The sequence below is a fragment of the Dermacentor silvarum genome, chromosome 3 (genome assembly GCF_013339745.2).
Source record: "Dermacentor silvarum isolate Dsil-2018 chromosome 3, BIME_Dsil_1.4, whole genome shotgun sequence".
NCBI lineage: Eukaryota > Metazoa > Arthropoda > Arachnida > Ixodida > Ixodidae > Dermacentor > Dermacentor silvarum.
Window position 1 is genome coordinate 148,073,817 of NC_051156.1, and position 25,890 is coordinate 148,099,706.

The 25,890-nt window shown below is 45.8% G+C and overlaps 1 protein-coding gene across 7 annotated transcripts in view; it reads right to left on the reverse strand.

Moving 5' to 3' along the window:
- LOC119444886 (nose resistant to fluoxetine protein 6) overlaps positions 1 to 25,890 on the reverse strand; it is a 123,832-nt gene that overhangs the window by 62,684 nt on the left and 35,258 nt on the right. Inside the window, exons 13-15 of one of the 7 annotated variants that reach the window (XM_049663719.1) lie at positions 24,531 to 24,720; positions 18,814 to 18,956; positions 13,599 to 13,773 (exon numbers count right to left, since the gene is read on the reverse strand). The exons of 2 other annotated variants lie outside the window; for them this stretch is intronic. In XM_049663719.1, coding sequence (XP_049519676.1) covers positions 13,599 to 13,773; positions 18,814 to 18,956; positions 24,531 to 24,720 — 508 coding nt within the window. Of the gene's footprint in view, positions 1 to 13,053; positions 13,774 to 18,813; positions 18,957 to 24,530; positions 24,721 to 25,890 lie in introns of those variants that run through there. 4 more of the 7 variants (XM_037709228.2, XM_049663717.1, XM_049663718.1 and 1 more) reach the window with 4 other exon arrangements.

The window sequence follows — 25,890 nt, forward strand, 5'->3', positions numbered from 1 at the left end:
CGTGCTCCCTCAAGGGCTGCAGAAGATAGCGCCAACCTTTCCCTTTCCCTCAAGAACCACTTATCATCACTTGAACTTGACTTGCCACCGCCTTGGGCAGCGCGTTCGAAAACGCGTTAAAGGCATGTGTAAACGGCTGCGTAAGACGCTGTGGCCTCTCCTCTTTACTAGAGAGTACTGCACGTTTCTAACGCGTTTGTGCTAGCGTCCCCTTAAGCGGGAGATGGTGCAATTATAATGAAGGGCGCTGTTATAAAATAGGAATGACGTCACATATGGCGCGTGTCATTCGTGGAAGTCAATCGTTCGATTTAGTGCGGTGAGACTGGGCGAATTACACGGAATATTCACGGTTTACCGATGATTCCCTCCGGAACTTCGCCCACTCATCATCATTCACCCCGTGGATATGCGGTGTTTTTTTTTTTTCATAAAAGTAGACGTGGCTACCTACTACGACGACGACGACGACTACTACTACACTCTTAGCACGGTAACGTTTACTAAAGGGATATATTCTCACAAATTTGTGCACCTATAAATGAAAAGTTACATAGTAACCTTTATTTAAGTAACCTTTAATGAAGGGCACACTCTCACAAATTTGTAACCTATAAAATAAAAGGCTACGTGTACCTATAATAAAGGTTACTTACTATATAGTAACCTTTAGCATAGGTACACGTAGCCTTTTTGTATGTAACCTTTCGTATAGGCATAGAGTCTTGCAAGGCTTCACACGTGCGTCCTGCGCATGTCCATGAATTTAGGACATTGATTCTTCAGCCAACCACCAAACTTCACCGCAATGCACTAGCGTAACTCACTGAGCAGAACTTCATAAAAATTCTACTTCAAATAATCGGCCGAATATCTACAACTTTCGGTTACCAACTTCAGGAGGATACTCTCTTCCGAAAATATAGGCATTAAAGGCACTTGGTCATAACTACTCTGCTGCGTTACATTAGCGCTTTTATCAAGGTTAAATCACTGCTATAACTCTGCAGGCAAATTACGCCTAAGCGCCGTAAAAGCTTATGTTATCGGAAAAAGGTATCCTTTCGACGTAGCTAACGGAAAGTTATTGAACTGCGGCTGATCTTCCGAAATACACTTTTTCTGAAAACGCTGCTCAGTGAGTTACGCTAGTGCCCTGCAGTGAAGTTCAATGGATGGCCGAAGGAGCAATGCACAAAATTCATGTGCATGCGCAGAAGGATGTGCGGGTGAAGACGTGCAAGACTGGATGCCTATATGAAATATTGGACAAAAAGTTTCCTAAAAACGGCCGCAGGGGCTATGCCCTAATTTCTTAGACATGACTCATTGTCGAAAACTAAGAAATGTTCAGGTCTTAAGATAAAACGATATTTTATTGCTGTGAAAGCTTCATAGCGGCCACAGACAGCATTTGCGCGATACTCAATACATTTGGGAACAAAATTTTACTAATTAGCTTTTTCATTTCTTTGGGGACATGTAATATGTAGTACTGAAAGCATACCGATTTGCCATAATTGTGGCTGGCACCAATTTCGAGAAATTGAATCTGCAATGAAGTGCGTTGCTGTTTCAGTTATTCTTTCTGCACAACCTGCAGCAAAATTCTGTAAATATCTCGAAGGCAGTTTGTGACCTGAGAATGGCACGAAGAACACAGAAGAAAATTCAGCGCCGTTTGGACAAATTGCAGGAACAACGTTGGAAGTCCTTTTGTGAATCCCTGGACCCTCGTAAACCACTTTCATACATCTGGAGGACAGTTCGTGGCCTCCGCTCGTCTCCACAACAGCGACATTCCTTCATGGCCTTAGCCCTACATCACTGCCAGACGCAACTTGAGGTGGCAAATAATTTTTGTGCGCTGATCGCCGGCGTGTGTGTCACCCCCCACGCCGAAGGTGTTAGTGTCGTCCCTGTGTCTCGCGTACCAGAAATGGAACTTCCATTTACTATGGAAGAACTTGACGCATCTTTGGCTGCTTCTCGACGTTCATCTTCACCAGGGCCTGACGGCATCACCTATGCAGCTCTTGTCCATCTTGGACGGGAGGCCAGGCAAGAGCTGTTGAATTACTACAACCGCTCATGGCGTGACGGAATTGTTCCTCTGCAATGGAACATAAGTCGGCTTGTACCGCTACTAAAAACAGGGAAGTCGCCTTTAGACCTGACATCATATCGCCCTATTGCCCTGGCAAGTTGCGTAGGTAAAGTAATGGAAAAAATGATCCTTACACGCTTAGAATGGTACCTTGAACGCCACAGTATATACCCTGACTCAATGACAGGCTTTCGGCGAGGCAGGTCTTCAATAGACAATGTTATCGACCTGACAACGTACATACAGCAACAAAAATGTCTCAAGCGCATATCAGTGGCGCTCTTTCTTGATGTGAAAGGGGCGTACGATAATGTCACACATGAAGCAATCCTTGAATCACTGGAGGCTGTCGGAATCGGTGGCCGTATGTTTCAATGGATCAGAGACTATCTGACCAGAAGGTCCTTCTATGTGCAGACCGAAAATGGCCCCTCTGCCAACTATTATACCTACTGCGGCGTCCCGCAGGGCGGGGTATTGAGCCCTATTCTGTTTAACCTAGCTATGATTGGCCTTGCTGAACTATTACCCAATACAATACACCTGTCGATCTACGCCGACGATATTTGTCTTTGGTCTTCTGCGGTGACTCGTCTTCAAGTGCGCGCAAGAATTCAGCGGGCAGCGACCCTAACTTGTTCCTATCTCCGAAAACAAGGCCTTACTATGTCCATCGAAAAATGTGCGCTCATTGCCTTTACGCGCAAACCCATGTCACCGTACCCTGTTTCTCTCAATGGCCAGGATATTACATACCAGAAGTCTCACCGCTTCTTAGGTGTGATTATTGACAGGAACCTTTCATGGAGCCCCCACTGCATCTACCTGAAGCGGAGACTAATTTCAATTATACATATAATAAAGTTCCTGTGTGGAAAAACTTGGGGAACGTCGGTACGGTCCATGCTGCAGCTGTACAGAACACTGTTTCTGGGCTTTTTACGATACAGCTTGCCGGTTTTGGCGAACACATGCAAAACAAATATTCGTACCCTCCAAAGTTTGCAAGGCCAGGCTCTGCGGACATGTCTTGGACTTCCACGATGCGCCTCGACTCATGCAACAATCGTGATTGCTAGAGACTACTTGATTCCAACATACATCACGGTTGACAACCTCAGAGCACACATTCGACACCTGTGTCGCGTACCCAGTCATCACATTGCTGTTTTGCCGGCACAAAGACCTCAGGCCACGTTTTCGAAACTTGTTGCGACACATCAAGGCTGCCTTCCATCGGGATTTACACCAGCAGCAAGACCACTGTCACCCCCGTGGTGTCTACGGCAGCCACAAGTACACCTCACGATTCCGGGAATTACGAACAAGCTCAGTCATTCCACGGTAGCTCTACGACAGTTGACATTGTCATTGCTGAACGATGCATATGAGTTAAGAACGCAGGTTTACACCGATGGATCTGTCTCAGGCACCAGCTCCACAGGCGCTTTTATCATCCCGACCTTACAAGTCACAAGGAAGTTCAAAGTGTCCCACATAACGACTTCTACGGCTGCAGAACTTGCCGCTCTACGTGCTGCAGTTAATTACATCGTAGAAACACCACCTCGAAAGTGGGTCATTTTTTGTGACTCCAAGGCAGCCCTTCAGAGTCTGCAGTCAGCATTACGACGCAAGACACATGAACAACTGGTGTTTGAGACCAGAGAGGTTCTCCATCAAGCCCTCATGAACGGACATGACATCATCTTTCAATAGCTGCCGGGGCACTGTGGCATCGTCGGTAATGACCTTGCCGATGATGCCGCCCGGTCAGCCCATAAGGAAACCCTGACTGCTCTTATACCCTTATCGAGGACAGACGCTGCGAGGGGTCTTCGTTTGCTCGCTCAAACCGAGAGAGAAACGTCATGGAGCAGCCCGATTTTTACGAACTGTCATCTCCAACGGCTGGATCCTACAATGAGGCTACAAATTCCATCGAACTTCCCCCGCCGTGATGCAACTTTACTTTGCCGCCTCTGGTTAGGAGTGGCTTTTACGAAAGCATACTCATTCCTTCTGGGCATGTCGGACACACCAATCTGTGACTCGTGCAACTGTGAGGAGACGGTGGAACACGTGTTGTGTTTTTGTCATCTTTATGAGACCGAACGTGACCTTCTCCGGAGTGTGTTAGACCGATTAGACAGCAGACCTTTTTCAGAGACAAAGATTCTTGGACCGTGGCCCCACGCGTCGCAGGCTTACAAAGCGACGCGGGCATTGTTACAGTTCATGAAGTCTACTGGCCTCAGTGACCGATTGTGAAGTGTTCGACAACCGCATGTGTTTATACTGCGAGTGCTTTCTTCCCTCTCTCTCCTTTCTTTTCATCCCTTTAAACCCCTTCCTCCGTGTAGGGTAGCAAACCGGACGTGCTTCTGGTTAACCTCCCTGCCTTTCCTTCTTTTTTCCTCCTCCTCCTGTAAATATCTCAAATGGAACAGCAATGCATTTTATGGGATGTTCACAGTATGTGTTTTTGAGACTATTCTGTGGCAGAATGCTTCTAGCAACCGGATATGCAGTGCTGATTGACCAGCTCTGCCGTTAACGACGATTTTTAATTTGCATGCTAATCAGTCAAACATTCGCGCCATTCGTATTAATGATTATTGCTAAAATTTTGTTGCGATGACTATAAAACTTGTTCAGCAGAAATCAACATTTCATCTCAAATTATCTTTTTTTTAATACTCATGGACAGACTGGTTAACCACGTATAAACATTTGCCACCTTGCTATATTACAGAGCAGGTCATTTACACAGGGCAGCTTGCAGGAATTAGTATAGAATGCACAATGCATTAAGACAGTTGTACCTTTTGAAATAAGCTGGCACATAACTGGTAATTTTGGATTAAATGTGCAAAACACAAAATAATTGATGAGATACACAGTATGCTGCTTTTGTATACTGGTGAATGCATTGTATAAAGGTTCGTCCCGCAACATTTTTTCTTTGCTGCAGGCCATGTTGAAAGCTTTTTGCAAAAAGTATCATGTCGTCATCACATGATAATGATATTTCTAATAATTATACTTTGCACAAGTGGAAAGCACATCTGAAAAGTCGGCACATTTCAGAATGAATACGCATTTCTGCATGCAAAATTGCTTGTATTGAAAAATATATTAGAGGTATGAGACGGCAGCACCCACATTCTGGAAATGATGTGAGTAGCAGCTGTTAGAAGGAAAGCTGACACAAAACATTTAGTGAAAATGTCATGTTTACTTTATTTGCATATACAAAACAAGGTAACTCAAAGTTTTCCCTTCACAAGCAAAATTACACTTTGCCTTGGTCTGTTTTCTTCTCCACGGCCATGAAGCAGTAATGAAAAACCCTCTGAGTACAGCGCTGCCTGGCAGCACAAAAATCTACAGCATCACGAGGAATGGGGCAAAAAAAGAAAGAGAAATGTTGAAGGTTCGTGCACAACATGCTCAAATACAAATACATATAAGTTTTATACTTCCACGAGGAGACCGATCTCATCCCTGTTTCGAGCACAATCATGTCTCTTTGCTGTTAGTATGTCAGTTGCTAATTTTCAGATCTCCTTGCTGTCTAGTGGAGCCTACAACGACAGAAAAGTAATCTTACAATCTCATAGTTACTTGTTAGCGTCGCCCTGCAAACAACAGCTATTAACATGTAATGAAAGATACATAAGTAAACCACAAACAGATGAAAAACTACCACAGAACAAATTATTAAACATGCCTAAGGTGAATATACTCTTCTGTCTAGGAAATGTCGGTAACAATAAAAATTTAAGATGAAAAAACTGAACGAAAATGAATACTCAAGTCAGTCCGTACTCCCCTCCAGTACACGTACAAAAAACAACACCGCAATAATGTGACAGTTTAACAGTCAAAACGCAATATCAAGTGATTACAAACTGAATATCAGCACAAAACACCAGTTCCGTACATGAGGTCAATGTTGTGCGTCCGCACAAAAGTGCAACATAAACTTGAGATTTAAGAATAACCAACACGTGACTGATAGTGAAAAAATATTTAAAAACAGTGTTTATGAAGCGAGCATGTTGTTCACTTCAATAAAACTGAATAGTGCGAGCATGAACATGAATTCACGGTGAAATATACTAAAGACACACACCAGCAAATAAATAGTTGAACAGGAAGCATTGCTTAACTAGGTCACATTTATTGCTGTCTTCGGCATTCATTACAGCAGTCACAACACAAACGATGCTCACCACTCTCACGTAAGCGAACAAGTTTTACCATTGGCCATCGGCAGTGCTTCTCGTCGCAGCGGCCACGCAGCATGCCAAACATGTCCGTGCTCCACGCCCGGCGTCATGGCTTCTTTTCAGCGGCGCGCGCGCCTTTAGGAGTCCTTTTCGTAACTGTACCACCCTTCACGAGTGACTCAGACACAAAACACGCTTGGTAAGCGCACGCCACCAAATCGGAGAGCGTAAAAACGTGGGTAAAGCGATGAAACAAAGCGCGACACGACCGTTTAAAAACGACACCACCGGCGATACTCTTCCCGGCATGCATCGCGAGAGCTGCGCAATGCGGAGGAGATATGACGGCGCTCATGTGAGGCTGAAGCTGAAGCGCGTTTGATTACGCCCCGCATCTAGCGCAACTAAGGATAATAATCAAACTACACTTCCGTCAGAGTATCACAGGACCATATACGTATATCAAGATGCTAATATTTTAATGTTTCAGGGTGTTGCTGTTCGTTTGTATTTGTATGTTTTCTGCCTGCTCATTTGGCCGGCCGCCATTGTGGCCTCCCACCGTGACGCACGTTCATCTCTCTACGAGACTTTACTGGAGCGGCTGTCGCCCGCTGTCATGTGAATGTAGCGGCGTCTTTCTCGCGTGTTAGCGAGTGGGCAAAATTGGTGCGTGTCTGGCGTTCTCTAATGAACCCAACATTTGCTGTAATTTAGGAACCACTCCCTCTTATACATCAAAATACAAAAAAAGAAAGAAAAGAAGAAAATAAAAGCGCGGTGGCAAAACATTCAGTTGCCGTGTACAAGTAAGTCTGATTACGAAGCATTTTTCTCGCCCTGCAGATTAGTTATTCGGCCAGCTCGACGCTTTGATTCTGTCGGTCGTCGAGCTTTAAAGTACTCTAGCGTGCGCCCACGTGCAGCCTTCAGTGTGCGCCCGCTGTTAGTGGGTGTCGCGTTTCAGGAGAATATAAAACAAACGCGAATATAGGGAGCATTGGTACACAAGGAAAAAAAGAATATTGGGTACAAATATATATTCAATCACCATAATGCATCTGCTTTTAGGTTTTGTGCAGGTACACGTCTATGTTTTATACCGCAGCCTAAAATGCATGTATCGGTAGCGGGGGGCTTTCCATCACACTGAACCGTAGTGATAATTCATGCCACAACATCGTTTGCCACAATATTCTCCAATGTATGTTCACTGTTTCTGTGTCTTCCTTTCATATTATAATGGCACGTATGCAGTAGAGATCAGTGACGAATGAATTGCTGCTGTCTCTCTTGAGCATACGCTCGTGGAAGATTAAATTTTTTTTTTACATTGCGAAACCGAAGATCCATACTGGTATCAATAAAATATGAATTTAGTCCAACCTTCCTCATTTCCTCGGCCGCACAACATATCGTATAGGTTAGTCGAGGCTAAAAACACCACATCAGGATCCCAATACGCCACAATAATAAGTAAACTTCCAATCCATAACGTAGCTCCCCTAAGCCACGAATTGCAACTCCTTTAGAGGTTACAATCTAAAGGTTACAAGACATTTGGCGTTGCAGTAACCTTTAAAATATACGCTTCGGCACATGTAACCTCTACCTGCGACGGAAATTCACGAAAACACAAAGATCAAGTTTTTTTAGTCACCGAGTAACCTTTATGTTATAAGTTACATGCAATTATAGGTTAACATAAACGTTACCGTGCTAAGAGTGTACTACTACTACTACTACTACTACTACTACTACTACTACTACTACTACTACTACTACTACTACCATACTACAGAGGAGGGACAGACCCACACCCTAAGGAGCTTCACCCCTAAAGCCCTAAAGAGACTGTCAGCGGCGATGTTCCTGGACGTTATAGGTAGGGAGCCTACATGCAAGCGCTGTTATGCAAGCGCTGTTATGCAAGCGCTGTTTTAGGGTGGTGACAACTCCAAAATATTGAGCGCTATTTACCGCCAAATTCGGTGAGTAGCCATTTTGATTCTCAATTTTACTAGAAGTCGCGGTGTATCCCTGCATTCTTTTTGTCACGCTCTGATGTACCCATTTTGGCACGCGATCTAATAAATTTCTTAAATTTAGTTTTGCAGCAATGCGCACATGAAACCTGCATACATTTTTAATATACTAGTTTGCTCTTCCTTTTATTTTAACACATCAAACTTATTTTTTTTTCAATAGCATACAAAGCAACTAGTTATAAGGAACGGTGGCGTGCTCGTGGTAGTATTTTCTCACGCCAAGAATGTGCACTGCAATAAACATTGTGGTTGCCTTCCCCTTGTACACACTATATAAATGGTGTTTTTCGAAGTGTGCTGAAATAAAAAGTTGTCGCAGTTTCACCTGAAAGGCGAAGCATCAATTGCGATAGCAAATTTGTAGAGAGCTATACGGAGTAAGGTTAGTAGTTTTATCAGGTGTATAAATTTGGACATGCAGCAGCACCAGCAACGCGCAGAACTGTTGTCGACGCCGTCGGTGTTTTTTCCGCGTTCGCACAAAATTCGTGCGGCGTTGGTGACTGTTGCCGGAGCCTCTGATATAAATAGGCACTTGGTGACACAGCTAAACGACGGCTCCCTTCGCTCACCCTCCCCCCCCCCCCTCGGCCTTTCGCGCGTCAGAAGAAGGTGCGTTCGCTCTACATATATGGTGATTGTAAAGGAGGAAAGAGAGGCCTACTTCTGCAGCCCTTAAGAGAGCACCGCGCAGAACGCGCGTTTGTTCTCCGCCGTGGGTTCACTCCCCGTGAAAGCGCGCGTCCCTCGCGCCCTTTCACGCGCACATACAGCGATCGGCGCGCGGCGACGATTTCATCTCCATTGACGTCATACGGAACCTCACGGCGATGCCGACGGCAGAAATTTGCTTTGGAGTGTCCATATAATTGCTATCGCAATAAAACTGTGCTTACAAGCCTCTTTAACTAAAACGTAGACATGCCATGAACTGCTCTCGGACACGCTATGGGTCTCTGGCTACTGAGGCCAAAGTTTATTTTTAAAAATGAATTAGTTTCACGGCACCAACGGGTGCGGGAAACGTGGTCTGTCGGCTGGTCTTTTCGCCATTTTGATTACCACATGCTATATTTGACGGAAAATTTTACCCGCCAATTTAGCTGGCGGCGGCAGGTACCTTTACAAAGGTTGTCACCACCCTAAAACAGCGCTTGCATGTAGGCTCCCTAAGGGAGCCTACATGCAAGCCTACATGCAAGCGGCGTTGCATGTAGGCTCCCTAGACTCCCTAGCTAAAGGCGCTTATGACAACATAACTCATCGAGCTATCCTTGACGCTTTGGGCGATGTCGGCCTGGGTGGCCTTGTTTTTCGATGGATACTCAGCTATCTGAAGGACAGGTCATTCTTTGTGCAAACATAGGATGGTGTGACATCGCAGCACAACACCTACTGTGGCGTACTGTGAGGTGGAGTCTTGAGCCCCACTCTATTTAATCTAGTGCTCATCGACCTGATTCATTCCCTTCCGCAATCCGTCCAGGTGTCGATCTATGCGGAAGATATATGCATTTGGTCATCAGGAGTTACGCGTCCCCAGGTGCGCGCCAGACTCCAAAAAGCGGCCACAATAACATCAGGTTATCTTCGAGCACGAGGTCTGGAGGTGTCATCAGAGAAGTCCTCTATGGTCGCTTTCACGCGCAAAACAATGAGACCGTATGTTGTCAAAATTAATGGACAGCCAATCATCTACGATAAGACGCATCGTTTTCTAGGAGTGATAATCGATCGAGACCTCTCCTGGAGTTATATCTCCTACCTAAAAAAGAAGCTGGCCATGGTAACACATGTTCTCAGATTTCTCGCGGGAAAGTCAGGGGGTGCATTTGTGAGGGCGATGCTCCAACTCTATAACGCACGCTTCCTGGGTCTCCTACGCTATAGCATACCTGTACTGAGTGGGACCGATAAGACCAACCTCCGTGCCCTCCAGTCTGTGCAAGCTCAAGCTCTGCGAATATGTCTTGGCCTTCCCAGGTGTGCATCCACGGCAGCAACAATAGCCATCGCGCAAGACAACCGCATCAATACGTACATTCAAGTCGACGCTTTAAGGATGCACATCAGGCACTTCGCCCGATTTCCATCGCATCATCTCGCCTCCCTTCCGGCCGCTCGCCCTCGTTCAGCGTTTAGCAGGATTATTGCCGTCAACCATGGAACTTTACCGTCGAACTTCGCGCCTGCAGCACGACCATCTCTACCACTCTGGTGCCTGCATCCAATCCAAGCCCTTCTTGTAATTCCCGGTATCAAAAAGAAAACGGAGATGTCGTACGTCATTCGCCCTCAAACAAACCGTGCTTTCATTCATGCATGAAAAGCACAGAGAACGCACCAACGTTTATACGGACGCTTCTGTCTCCTCCAAAAGTTCAGCTGGAGCAGTGGTAATTCCCGTGAAATCTGTCACCATCCAATTCAAGACGTCTCATATTACATCATCGACGGCTGCAGAACCTGCCGTGCTGCTATCCGTGCTGCTCGGGAATTTATTGGTTCCAAATCATCACAGTCATGGTCCATTTTTTGTGACTCGAAGGCAGGTCTCCAGTGCCTGCTGTCCTCTTTCAACCACGGGCCTAACGCACAATTAGTCGCAGACATCCGACTACTTCACCATCACGCAACCGACAAGGGGCACAACATCATCTACCAGTGGATACCGGGTCACTGCGGAATTTCGGGAAATCACAGTGCGGATGACGCTGCCCAATCGGCCCACGATGGAGCCCCTATTGTATCGATACCACTGTCGAGAACAGACGCAGCCACAAAACTTCGTTCCCTCGCACGCGAGCTTACGCAGACTCTGTGGAACACCAGTGATTTCAGCTACGCAAGCCTCCACAGATTGGATCCACGTCTGCAACTCCGTCTTCCACCAGGGTTACCACGAGCGGAAGCAACACTTAGTGCCGCCTGTGGCTCGACGTGACATTCACGAACGCCTATTCCTTCCGCATTGGAATGGCTGACAGCCCTGCTTGCGACAACTGTGGCTGCGAGGAGACAATCAAGCACCTCCTGTGTGACTGTCCCCGCTACAATGTGGCAAGAAAAGTGCTCGCGACTGCGCTTGAAAAATTTAACAATCGCCCCCTCACAGAGGAAAAATGTTTAGGACACTGGTCTAGACAGGCTTCGGCACTCAAGGCCTTAAGGGCTCTACTGAAGTTGTTAAGGGCTAGTGAATTGTGCGACCGGATTTGAACGTTGTAGCGCGTAGGGTGGCGTTATTGCGCGAATTTTCTTACTTAAATTTTTTTTTATTTGTTCCTTCTATCACCTTTTATCCCCTTTACCCCTCTCCCCAGTACAGGGTAGCAAGCCGGTATTTACACTGGCTAACCTCCTTGTCTTTCTTTCCCTTTCTTTCTCTCTCTCTATTTGACGGGAATAAAGCGTGCGCAACAGTCTACAGTGGAGTATTGGTCACAACTGTAATTGCCAGTACCGCACATGCGAACATCGTACGTCAAGGATGGCCTGGACATGTCCACGGATATCACGGAAAGCGAGACGTTCTCGATAAGTAGACGTCTGCGACTAGAACGTGTTACGGCAACAGTGTGACAACGCAGGCACTTCTAATGAAAAGAGCACCCTATAAGTTGATTCTTGAGAGAGAGAGAGAGACAGGTTGCATAAAGAAAGCGGCACTATTTCTGCGTCCCTACGGGGCGCACGGATCCTCGTCCAGCGCTCAGTACAGTGCGTCGTAACATTAAGGGGACTTGGGTGGTAACAGCGAAATAAAGCGGGAAAAATCTCCGCTCTTCCCAAACATCCTCTTCGAGGAGCGTGAGGAAACCGTCGACAAGTGAGGTAAAGAAATTTATTTATTTATTTATTTTATTTGCTTCCATGTATACAATACTGCCAGCTGCCCTTTGGGAGCCAAAGCAGGAGTCGTCGCCAGTGAAACGAAAACTTGAGGTGCAGGCGTGGGATTAGTAGAGGGTAACAAAAAATGTAGATGGTAAACGAACAATCAGTCACGCTCAATCGCGAAGTTGAAACGTATCCGAGACAAAATGAAAGCACTTGCATTTAAGGGTGAACAAGAATAGTGACAACAAATATCAGCATATATGCCACTATATGAAAGGGAAAAGGGTTTATGAACTAGCAAACGACAAAAGAATAAAAATGAAAAAAATGCGTATCAATTGGGAGACCACGGAGCATGCGCCGCTCATGTGAGACAAGAAAATGATAGGAGAGTAAATTTGATATCAGACGTTGTTATGGAGAGCACCTAAAAGATCTGTCGACATTGTTACGTATTGTGGATTACTGCACAATAATTCTGCGCAAGTAATCGAGCGCATATGTAATCAAGCACAGAACAAGGAAATTTTAGACGAGAATAAGTACCCGCAGAAACAGTGCAAACAAAACAATACATAACATCAGATCAAGGGGTGAGTGGTCCATGAATACGCAAGCAGAAAAAATACATAAACGAACAGCTTGGTGGGATATCCTAAGGCCACTACAAAACTTGCGACTACAGAGTTTGTTGTAGCCTCTTTATTAATGGCGGTCTGTAATGGCAACACTGGGGCAATGAGGAGCACCTTAATAACGATTAATTTTGACTACCTGGATGGATTAATGGATCTTAATGTGCTGGTTAAAGACTGCAGCATCTCATTGTCACACAAACCAGCACTGTGTTCTACCGCTGATAAATAAAAAGATACTGGCAAAAATATAGTTCACTACGTCGGCAAAATCATGCATGATTATTCACTTTGTTGCCTGATTTCCAGCAACAGTTTCAGTGAACACTACCAAGGCACGTACTTTGTATTACCTAAGCAACAGAAGCACAGCCAACTCCTCCTCCTTTTCTGAAAAAAAAAACAAAAAAAAACAACACAGCCTAGACACCTTGGCTATCTACCATCGCCTCACAACAAGGTGGCAGTACGACCCGTAACCTCGGCCTCAGCAGTGTTTGCGCCAAAGTCACCTGCTCAATAGCGGTAATAAATGGCTGATGACGAGGAATATGTTCACCGTTTCGCTTGCTTCCGTTTACGACATCACGTGCTTGCCAGTTCACAATATTCCGAGCAGGAATAGAGGCTCGCAGTGATTGGAGAACCTGACGTCACGTCTCCGACTTGTCCGCTTAGCAGCGAGAGAAGACATTGTCTTCTGCATTCTCCGGTGCTTTCACGTCGCTACCACCTTGGTTGTTTTCAGGTTGTGTCTTTCGCGAGTTCTCTCCTCCTCTTCGTCCTCCTCCTCCAATTATCCTGGAGAATAACAACTTGTCGAGAGCAGCCGTCGGTGCTTCGCAAACAAGAAAAGATAAATAGGAGAGCAAGAAGCTCCAGACGAGCAGCAGAAACAGCAACGTGAGCTGAAACGGAAGCGAGAAAAAACATATTGTTCACTATCTTCGACAAAAACACCAGAGGTGAACTTTTTTTTAATATTATTTAAACAGGCCTCGTAGGGAAATTGGGGCATAGCCTTATAGATACATCAGTTCGAGAGGTTATTTTAGGCGGCTTTAACGCGGCTATTGATTTTTTGTGAGACTATAATGGTATAGTACGACAACTGCAAAGCTTGTACTTCTAGCCCTTCCATTTATGTCGCCGATAATTTTCCGGCTACCAAAATCACTGCTAACGCGCCTATTTGTGCTACTGCAACAATAGCTGATTACCAGCCTTACTAATATTGATCATTTGGCACCTTGTTTTACCGTTAAACTTCTAATTTCTTTACGACGCGCCCCTCCACATTTAGCTAGTACTGTTTCTCCCATTCCTTCCATCCTTGCTCCTTTATTCCTTTCAGTTCGCACAAGTTATCACATATGGGGCATCTGGCTAGCTTCCTTGCTCCTCACTCTATTTACTGTTGCAGCTGCGACAACCACTTGTATGGCCACTCATACAACCAGCAGCCAGCGCTTGTGTCGTCGTTTTTTTTTCTTTGCCTCTTATGTGGGCTCACATCTTTAAACAATTAACCGCTACCCGCAATGATAAGCACAAGCGCAGCTGAGTCACGTCGCAACCGGTGCTGCTACTGCATTGTGTTCATGACACTGTGCAATCATCGTGCTACTGCATCATCGTCGTTATCGGCCACTACACATATCCAGTACCCGTCGCGGTGATTCCCCAACTCAGTCGTATCGCCGGTCGGCATGATGCCGCGAATTCGTTTCCTCAGTCACGTGATGGGAGCGGATCTGATGAGAGCGTACTGGAGGAAAACTTCACCGACGATTACGATACTCCCTAATGCGAAACTTGTGCCCAGCTGTATAGGTGTTTTCATTTCGCGATATATTGACTGGCGCGGACAATCGTGCGGCACGTTGCAAACGGAGCAAAGTGTGGTGCGACTGCCTCGCTAAGCTGGAGAAATCGAGAGGCAGCGCGTGGGTGACGCGTGGGTGCGATTATTAGCCGCCGCCGCAGACACCTCCCAGACGACGCCCGCTACCCTGGCGCCATGTCGTAGCCATCGTTGCACCACTACTCTTTTCATCTCACGCTTTTGACATAACCTCCTCCTCCGCTTTTTTATCCCCGGCTGCGCTCTAAAACGCTCGTGCACCGTTGCACCAGTGCACCAGTTGCTCACAGTTGGTCCGTAGCCCCGCACTTCAGCGTCCCTCATAACCCATTGAGCAGTTTACGGACGTTCAACTCCACAGTTACATTCATATACGTCCAGTCATGGGCAAAGGTCGGACCAAGCGATCTCTAAGTCGACTGCATGCGAAACCGTGTAAATTTCCTTACGTCATCGCAACACTTTGCGGCGCTGCCCTTCTCTTGGCACCCAGTGTTCTTATCGGCGACAAGGTTATCGGTGACCAGGTGCATGAACATGTATAGTGCTGAACGCAATATATGTTCATGGGCACTACAATGCATGCTTGTGCTCACCAAAATTCAACTTTAAGCTGAATGTAAACAATCATGGCTATGACTAACACCGTGCTATAAGCTGTCTCAAGATAAACCGTGTTGAAAACTAGATCGTACTTTTTCCAGAAACTATAAACGGCATTCTGGCCGCGCAGAACTATATATTCTTATAGAGGTGAGTGCACTGGAAGGTGCATATAATATATATACATATATACATATATATATATATATATATATATATATATTCATTTTTTATATGGTATACTGAGCTTCATATGCAGAGTCTTTGCTGCATTTATTGGCTGCAACTACAATGCTAGTAGCAAAGCAAAGGTAAAGAAACCTATTTCAGGGGCATCTGTATCATCTGATTTTGGCGATGGCCTTCCAACTACTCTTCCGCCATGACGTTTACTACATTTATAGTTAGTGCCTCACCAATAACATTGATGGCGATACGTATTTTTCAAGTAGTTGATAAATTCGGTGTTGGCAATATTTCTTCTCCACTCGCAACGCGCTCCGTGACCCCATTTTCCTTCACAACTATTGCACATAAGCAGCCGTTCTTTTAGTTTTTTTTTTTTTTTTTTTTTTGCTGCAAATATTTCTGTCACAGTGCAGGCCGCACTGAAAATATATAGCTTTCCCTTAAAGCTTAAACATTGTCAAACTCATTCAAATCCTTAAGGCACGAGTAAATGTTCAAACTGTCCCTTCGCACGAAGTGAGCCGTATAGATTTACACGCGCAAAGCGTCCACCATGTGTTTAGTGATCGTGTGCGCGAGGGCATTTTGAATTGAATTGAATTGTATTTCTCCTTAATTCAAACGAGGGTAGACTGAGACTAAAGGCATAAAGCCTGACAAAGGTCTCAGCCCCTACGAAAGACAGGTTTGACAGCAGATCACACACATATGCACAATTTTGCGCGTCACAACAGCGTTGGTTACTCTGAAAGTTCTTGGTAGCAATGTCCATGGTCATTAGACTCTTTAAATTTATTTTTACAAAATGTACAGCAACAGCTAAGTAAAACCAGAATCCTTCCATGCTTTTTTTTCTGGTCACGAAACTGCCGCCTCAGTTTCATATAGAGCCGGCGCCCGCCGCTAGAGGCGCAACCGTGCATGAGAGGGCATGCGAACACCGCTACCGCTGTGGTTGTGTGTGGGGCAGCCTCGGTATTCTAGCTTTCTCAACTTCCGCAACCGTCGCTTTACTTTCATGTAACAATTTTTAACATTCCACACATTGAAATAACTGCCTGAGCGCGTCTTCTGCCTTGAAATGAGCGCCCGGGACGAAAAAAAAAAAAAAACGCTCATAACATGGACATTGAGGCGGTCTAAGTCTAAAAAAAAAAAAAAGATGCTGGGATTTTAACAGCCAGAATCGCGATACGATTATGAGGCACGCCGTAGTGGGGGACTCAGTATTAATTTTGACCACCTGGGATCCTTTAAAATTCCCCTAAATTTAAATAAACGAGTGTTTTGCATTTCACCCCCGTTGAAATGCGTCCGCTGTGCACTGCCGAGCGGTCTCGGTCCAGATTTCTTCATCGCCGTTCGCTTCAACACTTCGGTAGGCTCCGCTTTTTAATATTTGCCTAAAATTAAACACCGCGCATTCGTAACAAAGCGCCAATGGTCCCACTTATCACCAGATGCAAACATATGGGCTGTTGCACCCCTGAAATTAAGCGCCGACTCTCGGTTGCGCATAACGCCAGATTGTTCGCCGAGCACACCTGTTGACTTTCTGTTAAAATGTGGGCAGTATCTTATCAGGAGATCAAAAGAGTGAAATTGTTATTGCAAAGGGCTGCTTCCGTAGAATACTTAATGACAAAGAAAAGGAAATTCAGCAGCTCCGTGCGCTTCCTATTTCTGTGCACAGCGATGCCATTTCTCAATGAGATTTAGGTAAGATAAATGCAGGACAAACTTCACTATTAATTGTCTTCGGTGCGCCCTTTAGCAATGAATTAGGGCGAACGTTAAGTGTTAGGTCCTGCACAGTTGAAACTGCTTTGTAATTAGGCAGTTGCCTTAGCAAGCAGTCGTTTAGAGGCGTCAGTAAGCCCAGCACCTATTCACGCTGCTCGTGGTTTCAACGCAGAAACAAGGAGACTAGGTATTTTGATTCTTCATGCGCAACTATTTACAAGACGTTAAAATATTGTAATCACCAGTCCTGATATTGCTATCATGGTCGAAAAAAAAAACAGCTTTATAATTCAATTAAGAAAAGAAATAAAACGTGCTGGTGCAAAAACAACATACAAGCACGATCATTTATTTATCATGTAAAATAAGCGGAATACAGACAGCACAAAGAGGCGTTTGTATCCGGAATGGCACCCCGGCACGCAACACTTGGTCGGCATCGTTGTCCCACCCAGCCATTTCAACTGAACAGTCCAGCACTCGAAAAATAGCGCAGCACATGCACAGCAGCATGTTTTTTTTTCCTTCCTCCATGCACAGAACCCGCCCGACCACTCAGCTCGCTTCGCACCGCGCAAGCGTTTCGGTAGGGGAACGATGCCCTCTGTGGCACAGTGGCGCCGCGTCGCGGCAGCTTTGGGCAGCGTATGAACCTCTCCCATAGCGTGATGGCGGAGTTTCGTGACCAGAAAAAGATGGAAGGACTCTGGTACAACTAAGCATTTCAGATTCTAATGGGGCGCTATAATTGTACAATTTTACACAAAATAAACGTCAGCGAAATTATAGAGTAATATAGAGCAACAACGTGCGCAAAAAAAAAAACAACACATCCTTATTGTGTGCCAAAAATAAAAAAATAAGAAACTAGAAACAGGACGTGGATGTAAACATAATTGTGGTAATACAAAACGCAAAAATATTAAATGAAATCACATCATGTGGATCCTGAAAAAAAAATACATGTAATTCATGGCAGAAACATTTTTCGTTTAATACACTCATTTATTCAATTTAAAGTATATATCTTCCCTATCTAACCAATCTCTTATTTCTTTTTTAATTGTTATTAAAGAAGTATTTCATTTATGACGCAAGAATCAGCAATGGTAGGAGCGGTTCTGTTCACAGTGGGTTAACAAGCTTTGTGGTCAGCAATCTAAACTATATAAAAGCATCGCAGGGATACGGACAAAAAATATACTTCTGGGATAAGGCACGCCGTAGTGGCGGACTCCTGATAAATGTTCACCGCCTGGCGTTTTTAACTTGCACCCAATTCACGCAACACGAGTTTTTGCATTTCACCCCCATCGGCATGCGGCCGCCCCTGCCCAGTGTCGGGCCCACGTCCACATGCTAAGCAGCCCAACGCCCGAGCCACTGAACTACGGTGACGGATATAAAAAGATGCAGACTTGAGGTCATCGACAGTGCGCAAAAATGATAGCCTCAGGTTTGAGCCACCGTTTTGACATCACGACTTGCCTTCGTGAGGCATCCCTAGTTTGCCCCCTGTAAATAATTATGGTAAGCCAGAACTACTTACCTGATTGAAGACTGACCAGAACCTTCGTTCCCTGGACGCGTGAAACATGAGGTGGAGGAAAGGTACGTGGATGAGGTAGACGCCGAAGGAGAGCTTGCTCAGCGGCACGTAAGCGTTCCAGGAGAGCAGCTTCGAAAGAGCTCCTGCAGATACAAACATCGAGGAAATTGCTTGTTTCGCTCTGTCCACAGGTTATGAGCTCAGCCAGACTTCGGCCAGACACAAATGGACGCTATAAGCTTTTAACGAAGTACTATGCAGCTGACCTGGGCACACATCGGCGCCAATACCCACTGATTTGCATTTCGCATACATGAACCCCAAATGAAAAAGTTATGACAGAGAGCGACTGTAGAAAGGAAGAGGTGCTCTTTTCTGCAGCCCTTTTGGGAGCATGTTTCAGCGCCTTGGGTAAGGGGAGGGGGACATCTAGAGGAAAGAATAGAGAAATACGATCGTCCTGGTCGCAGCAGGCCCTATGAAGGAGTAACACGTACAGTAAGCGAAACAAAGAATCAGCGCTTGCAGAGAGACATCAAGAAGACGACAAAACAATTCGTGGTGCATTCAGCCTTCGGAGATGATTAGCGATGGTAATACGAATGGTATTCTTTCTTACCCTAGCTGTTTCATTAGAAATTACGCGTGATGAATTCTTGTGATGGCGAAATAAACGAGACAAAGACAGGATTGTTCAAGTGCAGATGGTATGTTTCTACGTGTTCATGTTGCCTTCTATATACATTTTATATACAGTAATGTACATTTGCACATATACACATGATATTCATTTTATATACATTTATCCCATTTACGTCGATGTGTCAATCGGTTCGGAAACACTAGTGGATGGCACTGCCTCATATCTCCAACAGCTCCTACATCTGCTTGCAGCAATGGCCAGTTGGCCCCAAGTGACCGAAGTTACCGTTACGCAGTAATACACCCTGGGACCCAGGTTAGCGCCAAATAGGTTCATTGAAGAACGGCACATATCCAATGATCCAAGTTTGTGGTAAAGATGTTCATTGAAGAGCGCCACGTACCCAACTGCACATACTCAGTCACCGAAATTCACATCAAAGAAGTTCAATGAAGTACGGCACATAGCTAGTTTCACATACCCAAGTATTCAAGGGAGAATGAGGTTCATTTATCAGGGGCACCTTAGCACTAGCACATACCCTGGAGCACAAGTTGGCGTGAAACGGATCATCTTATGAGGGGGAGATGCGCAGTGTCACATATCCATGACCCAACTTGATCCAACAACTGGGTTCCAATCAGGCTACCTCATCACAGCAGCGCAATGTTCCAACCATTCTACCATGAACGATCCTGTGATATAATTTGGCGAGGAAACGGTTCGAAACACCAACGGACCGACATCGCATTCAAAAAGACCGGTGTTTCTTTTCTGCTTCATGTCCTGACGTAAGCGATTTTTACTGCGTTAGCATTCTTTAGGCACTTCCCGCACATTCCAGGGGCCGTGTTTGTATCAATGTTTCCACCCAACCGTTTTCCCATATACCTTGGCAACTGGGTAGTCCGGGTAGTCCGAAGCCCTCCACTACGGCGTGCCTCATAATCAGAACTGGTTTTGGCACATAAAACCCCAGAAAGAAGAAGAAGTCGGTGGTCGAATGGGTAGCGCATCGGCCTGCTGTGCCGAGGGAACAGGGTTCCAAACCAACCATGGGATCAAGTTGGTGTCACTGAGTATGTGGCAATGTGTACATACGTGCCGCGATTCAAGGAACATTTTTCACGCCGACTTCGAGCACTGCGTATGTGCCACTCGCTCTGTGCTGGTCTTCAGTAAACATCTTTGACGCCAACTCCGATCTCTAGGTATGTGCTAGTAGGTGCGTGCCACTCTTTAACTTAACGAGCGCTTTTGACGCCAGCTTCTGTAACAAGGTACGTGCCACTGCGATGTGCCACTCTACAATGACGAAATGACCCCTTACATTTCCAACCCACGTCACAAGGATTCGTCAAGGACACCAACCAGACGCATCAGCAGGCTGCGCCACAAATGCACTGGATATGTGTCGCTTTCGATGAACGCCTTTCACGCCAACGCTTTAGCGAGCTGCGCCATGAATGCGCTGGGTATGTGCCACTCTTCAATGAACCTCTCACCACCTTGGGTCACAAACTATGCGCGACTGAATGTGCGGCAAGCGAGGGAACAATTATCAGCGTTCGCAGGCACCGGTGCGCCGGGCTTCTCGTCTCGGAGGCCACGCAAACACTTCTTGGCAGTGCCGCTGGATGGCGCAGCGTGTACACAAAGAAGCGCGAGAGAGAAGCTCGGTTGCGTTGTTGATCTTTCATTGTCCTCGTCTTACGCGCTGTTAACCCGCCAAAATTAAAATCCAACTATCCCAACGTGGATGCCATATGTTCTTGGGGAAGCGCGAAAGACCCAGGAGTCCCATTGCAGTACACGCCTTATACAGTACTCGTTTCGACGGTGGCAATACGTTGTGTCGCTATAATGATTTGATGCTAACGCATCACCCTCAACAGTCATCGTTAAAAGGGTTCCGCCGATTTTAATTTTTTTGTATGCGATTAGCACTCTTTGGGAACACCAGAAGCCGCTATTATATTTTCTCATGCTTATCAACTTACGACGGGCACACCAACTTGTGGTTTGCTATAGTCATAATGATCTACTGTTCCGCGTGTAACTCTTGCAGCTGTGCTGAATCTGTAGATGGTGTTCTTGGCGAGTGCCTACAATTTGGCACCTTCACAACTTCCCTTGTAGCTCCCCTCCAGTTTTCTGAGATTTCATGCTATTCGTACTCTTGAGAATACTTTTTATAACTACATTCGAGTGCTACAAGAATTGTTTGCTACAAGAAACAATTCTTGTATTCTGCTTGACCATGTTGTTCTTTAGCGTTATTTTGTTGTCTTGTACTTTTCAACGGGAACAATAGTACTGTATTGCGCCAAGAACGGGGATAAATAATAGTCAGATCAGTCAGAGCCACACACGTTTTGAGTGGCAGTGCTTGGCAGGCACTCAAAAGCTGCAATCAATTTGTTTGACAAACTATATTGACTAAACGGTGACCTGAAACTAAAGATGAACGAGTGCTCATGAAAGAGAGAGAAATACCTAGAACTTCTCATTTACTTTTCAAGATTCCTCACTCTGTCATACTTTTCCGCTTCTTAACGTACTGCGGTAAACATTTCGATAAAATAAGCACAATCGTGTGTGTGTGTGTCTTTTTTTTTCATTCTATATGAGAACTGCACGTGCCATTTCTCGCAATACGAAAATAGAGGAAAACAGCAAATTAAACTCCCTCGTAATGTACATGCAGCGAATTTGCTTTTAACTTTCCAGTTAAATGATGTGCAAAGCAGAAGATGTAGATGTGCGCAATTTTCTTCCTATAGCAGGCGCTCAAACCTGTTTGCTCTCTTCTCCTATTGCGCAAATTTGATACTGTTTCCCTTCCCCCTTTTTTATACTTATTTTTCTTTATCTCTCTCTCCTGTCGAATCCCTTTACCCCTCCCCCGGTACAGGGTAGCCAACCGGAGATAATCCGTGGTGAACCTCCCTGTATTTCCTTTACCTTTTTTCTCTCTCTGTTTTGCCTTGGCGGTAACGCGCTTCTGTACAGAATTTTACACCATAGCGAATACGTGCCTGGCCAGGAGAACACTTCATATTGGCTTTGAGAATGCGCTTCGGTCGCAAGCCAAGAATGACTGTCTTTAAAAACACGGCATTCCTTCGCAGGCATCGATGGTACACTGATAAACCGTGAAAGCACCGTTACGTGGTTGCGTAGATTTAGGGGCTAAACGTCTAATTGCTATTCAATCCACTATATGTTTTTTTTTCTTCCTCTACTTCACAAGAGAAAGCCCAAACACCACGCTGAGGCCACTGGAATAATTATCTTGTTGGATGACATTGCGCTGTACACCGGAGCAGTGCACAAAACTTATCCGCTCACACCATTCATATTGCTGTACTGGTAAAGGCTTCATTTAATTTATCTCGAAATGTTTTAAACTAAGTGACCAATATATCTCTAAATCTCCGACTTTGCCTACTTTGTCGAATTGCGTCTTGCTCCCAAATAAATTGAGAACCGCTCTGTATATTCAAACAGCAAGACAGGCGATAGAGAAAGACGGTCGAGAGAGCAAAACACAGCACGTGCGCGCTTTCCCTCTCAATTTTTCAAAGTGGCAACTTCTCCCTATCAATCCCTCGTCCTCTTTTCCACGTGTCGCAGGGTAGCCAACCGGACCTCCGTGTAGTTAAGCCTTTCCTTGTTTTGTTTTTTTCTTTCTCTCTCTCAGTAGCGATAAAGGCGCGCTAGCTCTTACTCTTGGATGTCAATTGTGGCTAAATACGCGACTAGCCAAGCTATAAAAGCACTCACTTCCGTAAGGGAATGAGCGCTAAGGTTATTCTCTCGTGCCATACATACGTACGTGGCCGAATGTGCAGAACATCGGGCTATTGCGCCAGGAGACCCTGGTTCAGATATCACCACCGGCCATGTAGCCCTTTTACAGCTAAGCTGTCAGTCTCTAGTTGCTTGGGACTTTTCGTGTGCGCGTATAGACCTTCGCTCACACAAAAATGTGGGTCAATCCCGGAGACCGTGCAAAGGGGGAAGCGCAGGTGTGCTGCTTTTCCAAAAGACATCCCATGACGTCATCAGGTGACATCATCACCTGTCGAAGACTTCATCGCGTGACGTCGCATATCACGTGATGACGTCATCAGATTACATCATCATGCGATATCGTCACGTGACGATGTCGTTACCACGTGACGTAATGTTTGACGGGATGGTGTCATCCCGCTAGCTTTGGCGTGATCACGCAACACCACCTAGATAGCACAAGGCCTGTTCACTCCGATTCATGACGTCATGCTACCTGGCCCAACTCCCATCACTACCACGTGATTACGTGACGTTTGACAAGATTGCGTAATCACGTTCCGTCATCATGAACCAATCCCGTAGACGGGAAGTGCGCAGTGTCCTGCTTCTCCAAGAGGCATCACATGACGTCATCAGGTGACATCGTCATTTGACGATGACGTCATCGCGTGGCGTCAGGTGTGGCGTGATTACTTCTTCATGTGACGTCATTAGGCGATATCGTGACTATGATATTATGACGTAACTTAACGCATGCCATGATGATATCATCACGCTACCGGTGGTGTGATGACGTAATCCCAGGGCGTTTTGGGTGATAAGTAATCACGTGTCGTCATCATGTCAAACGCGACGTCACCAATTGGTCATGTGGCTTTTAGTACCATCGGATGTTAGCGCCAGATTTCTCCCTTCATGGGCCATATAATCCCTTCGTCATCATCATCAGCCTAAGTTTATGTCTACTGCAGAACGAAGGCAAAGAATAACGCCCTCAGCAGTTGTAGTGGCGGTATACCACAGCTTCGCTGGACATCCACTTCCTCAGGGCCGGGATAGCGAGTCATTTTAAACATGAAATGCTTTTAGCTCCCGTTGTCGGCGATCTTTGAGTGACCTTGAGCCAAAAGCCAAAGCCGTTATCCGGGCACTCGAACGAGAACCTACCACGGCTACGGATGACAACGCAAGAAACACGGGGAGTTGGCTAAATAATGCTTCGAACTGAAATATCGTAATATCACACTAAAATCATAAAAAAAACTTGCTGCCTTACCGCCCCGTCCCGTGGAGCAGGCGAGCGTGATCCACGCTAGGAAGAGCGTCCAGAGGATGCGGTCCAAGAATGCCGCAAGGAGTGTCACGCCCGTGGACACGGGATCGGGGCTTCTGTACCAGGCAAACTTCACAAATACGCAGAACAGACAGCAGGCCACGGACCCGTACCAGCCAGCCTGTTGCCACCGCTGGAGAAATGAACGCGAGACACACGTCACTGCGAGACTCAGTGCGGGATTTCGCCAAGATGCTTTCACTGAGGACCGCAGTAATAAATCTGCTTGTAACGCACGGTTTTTCTCTGTCAGAAATTGGTGCCGCACAATGTCCCTTTCGTAAACGAACCTAGAATGAAGCACAGGTTCGTGCTGCGGGAGGACTACGTGTGGGAAAAGACACAACTATGGATGCACCATTATCGTCATTTATGTTACCCTTAAGAGCCCTTTACACGTCATTACATAAGGGGGGGGGGGGGGGCAAGAAATCACAAAGAAGAAATGTCATATAACGAGTGCAATAATTATCGGAAAGGCAGCCGTTTTCCAAACAAATACGCAGCGAGTACAACAAAGAAGAAACTTCATATCGTCAATATTGGGCATACTCATAATAGTAGCGGGAAATCAAAGCAAACAGAAATTGCCATAACATAAAGGAGAAGGCGCAAAAGAGGAAAAAAAAAGAAACAGAAAACTACGTAAAACGTTGGATGTACACTTGGAAGTACGCTTACGCATTAAGAAACGTTGAAGCGAGCATTAACACCTCACAGGTGCATTTGAGTTACGATAATTTCATGAACTAAGCCGGGCCTCGGTGATTCGATGGCTACGGCGTCTTTCTGGTGAATACGAGGTCGGGGCCTGAATCCGCCTTTTTTTATTTTCCTGTGCTGCCCTCTGCCGCACGCCGCTGGAAACGTTTTGGAAGGGTGCGGGAGATTTCGCCGGTTGATTTGCGCACCTGCGCCCATGTTGAGTGCGCGTCGGTATTGCGTTTCGTGGATCGCGAATAATTATTAATGGCTTCTCCGGGGCAGCATGTCATTCCTGGCCGCAATGTAGCACTCACCGACTACTGGGTGAGCAGGCCTGAGTGCACTGTTGTTCAAAGAGTGCGGCCGATAGAGGTACACTGAGTTGCGTCTGCCGACGCGGTTGCCTTGGAGTTTATCGTCGCTGATTTCTGCACCCGATTGGAGCTAACTTTTTGTATTCTTTTTACAAAGTCTTTAGACATTTCGCATATTCGAGAAGTTTTCGAGCGCAGCCCTCCACGCTAGATTTATTACATCGACATCTACAGCTACAAATCGCTAGTAGCGTCAAATACTGGAGAGAAGATACATAGCTGAT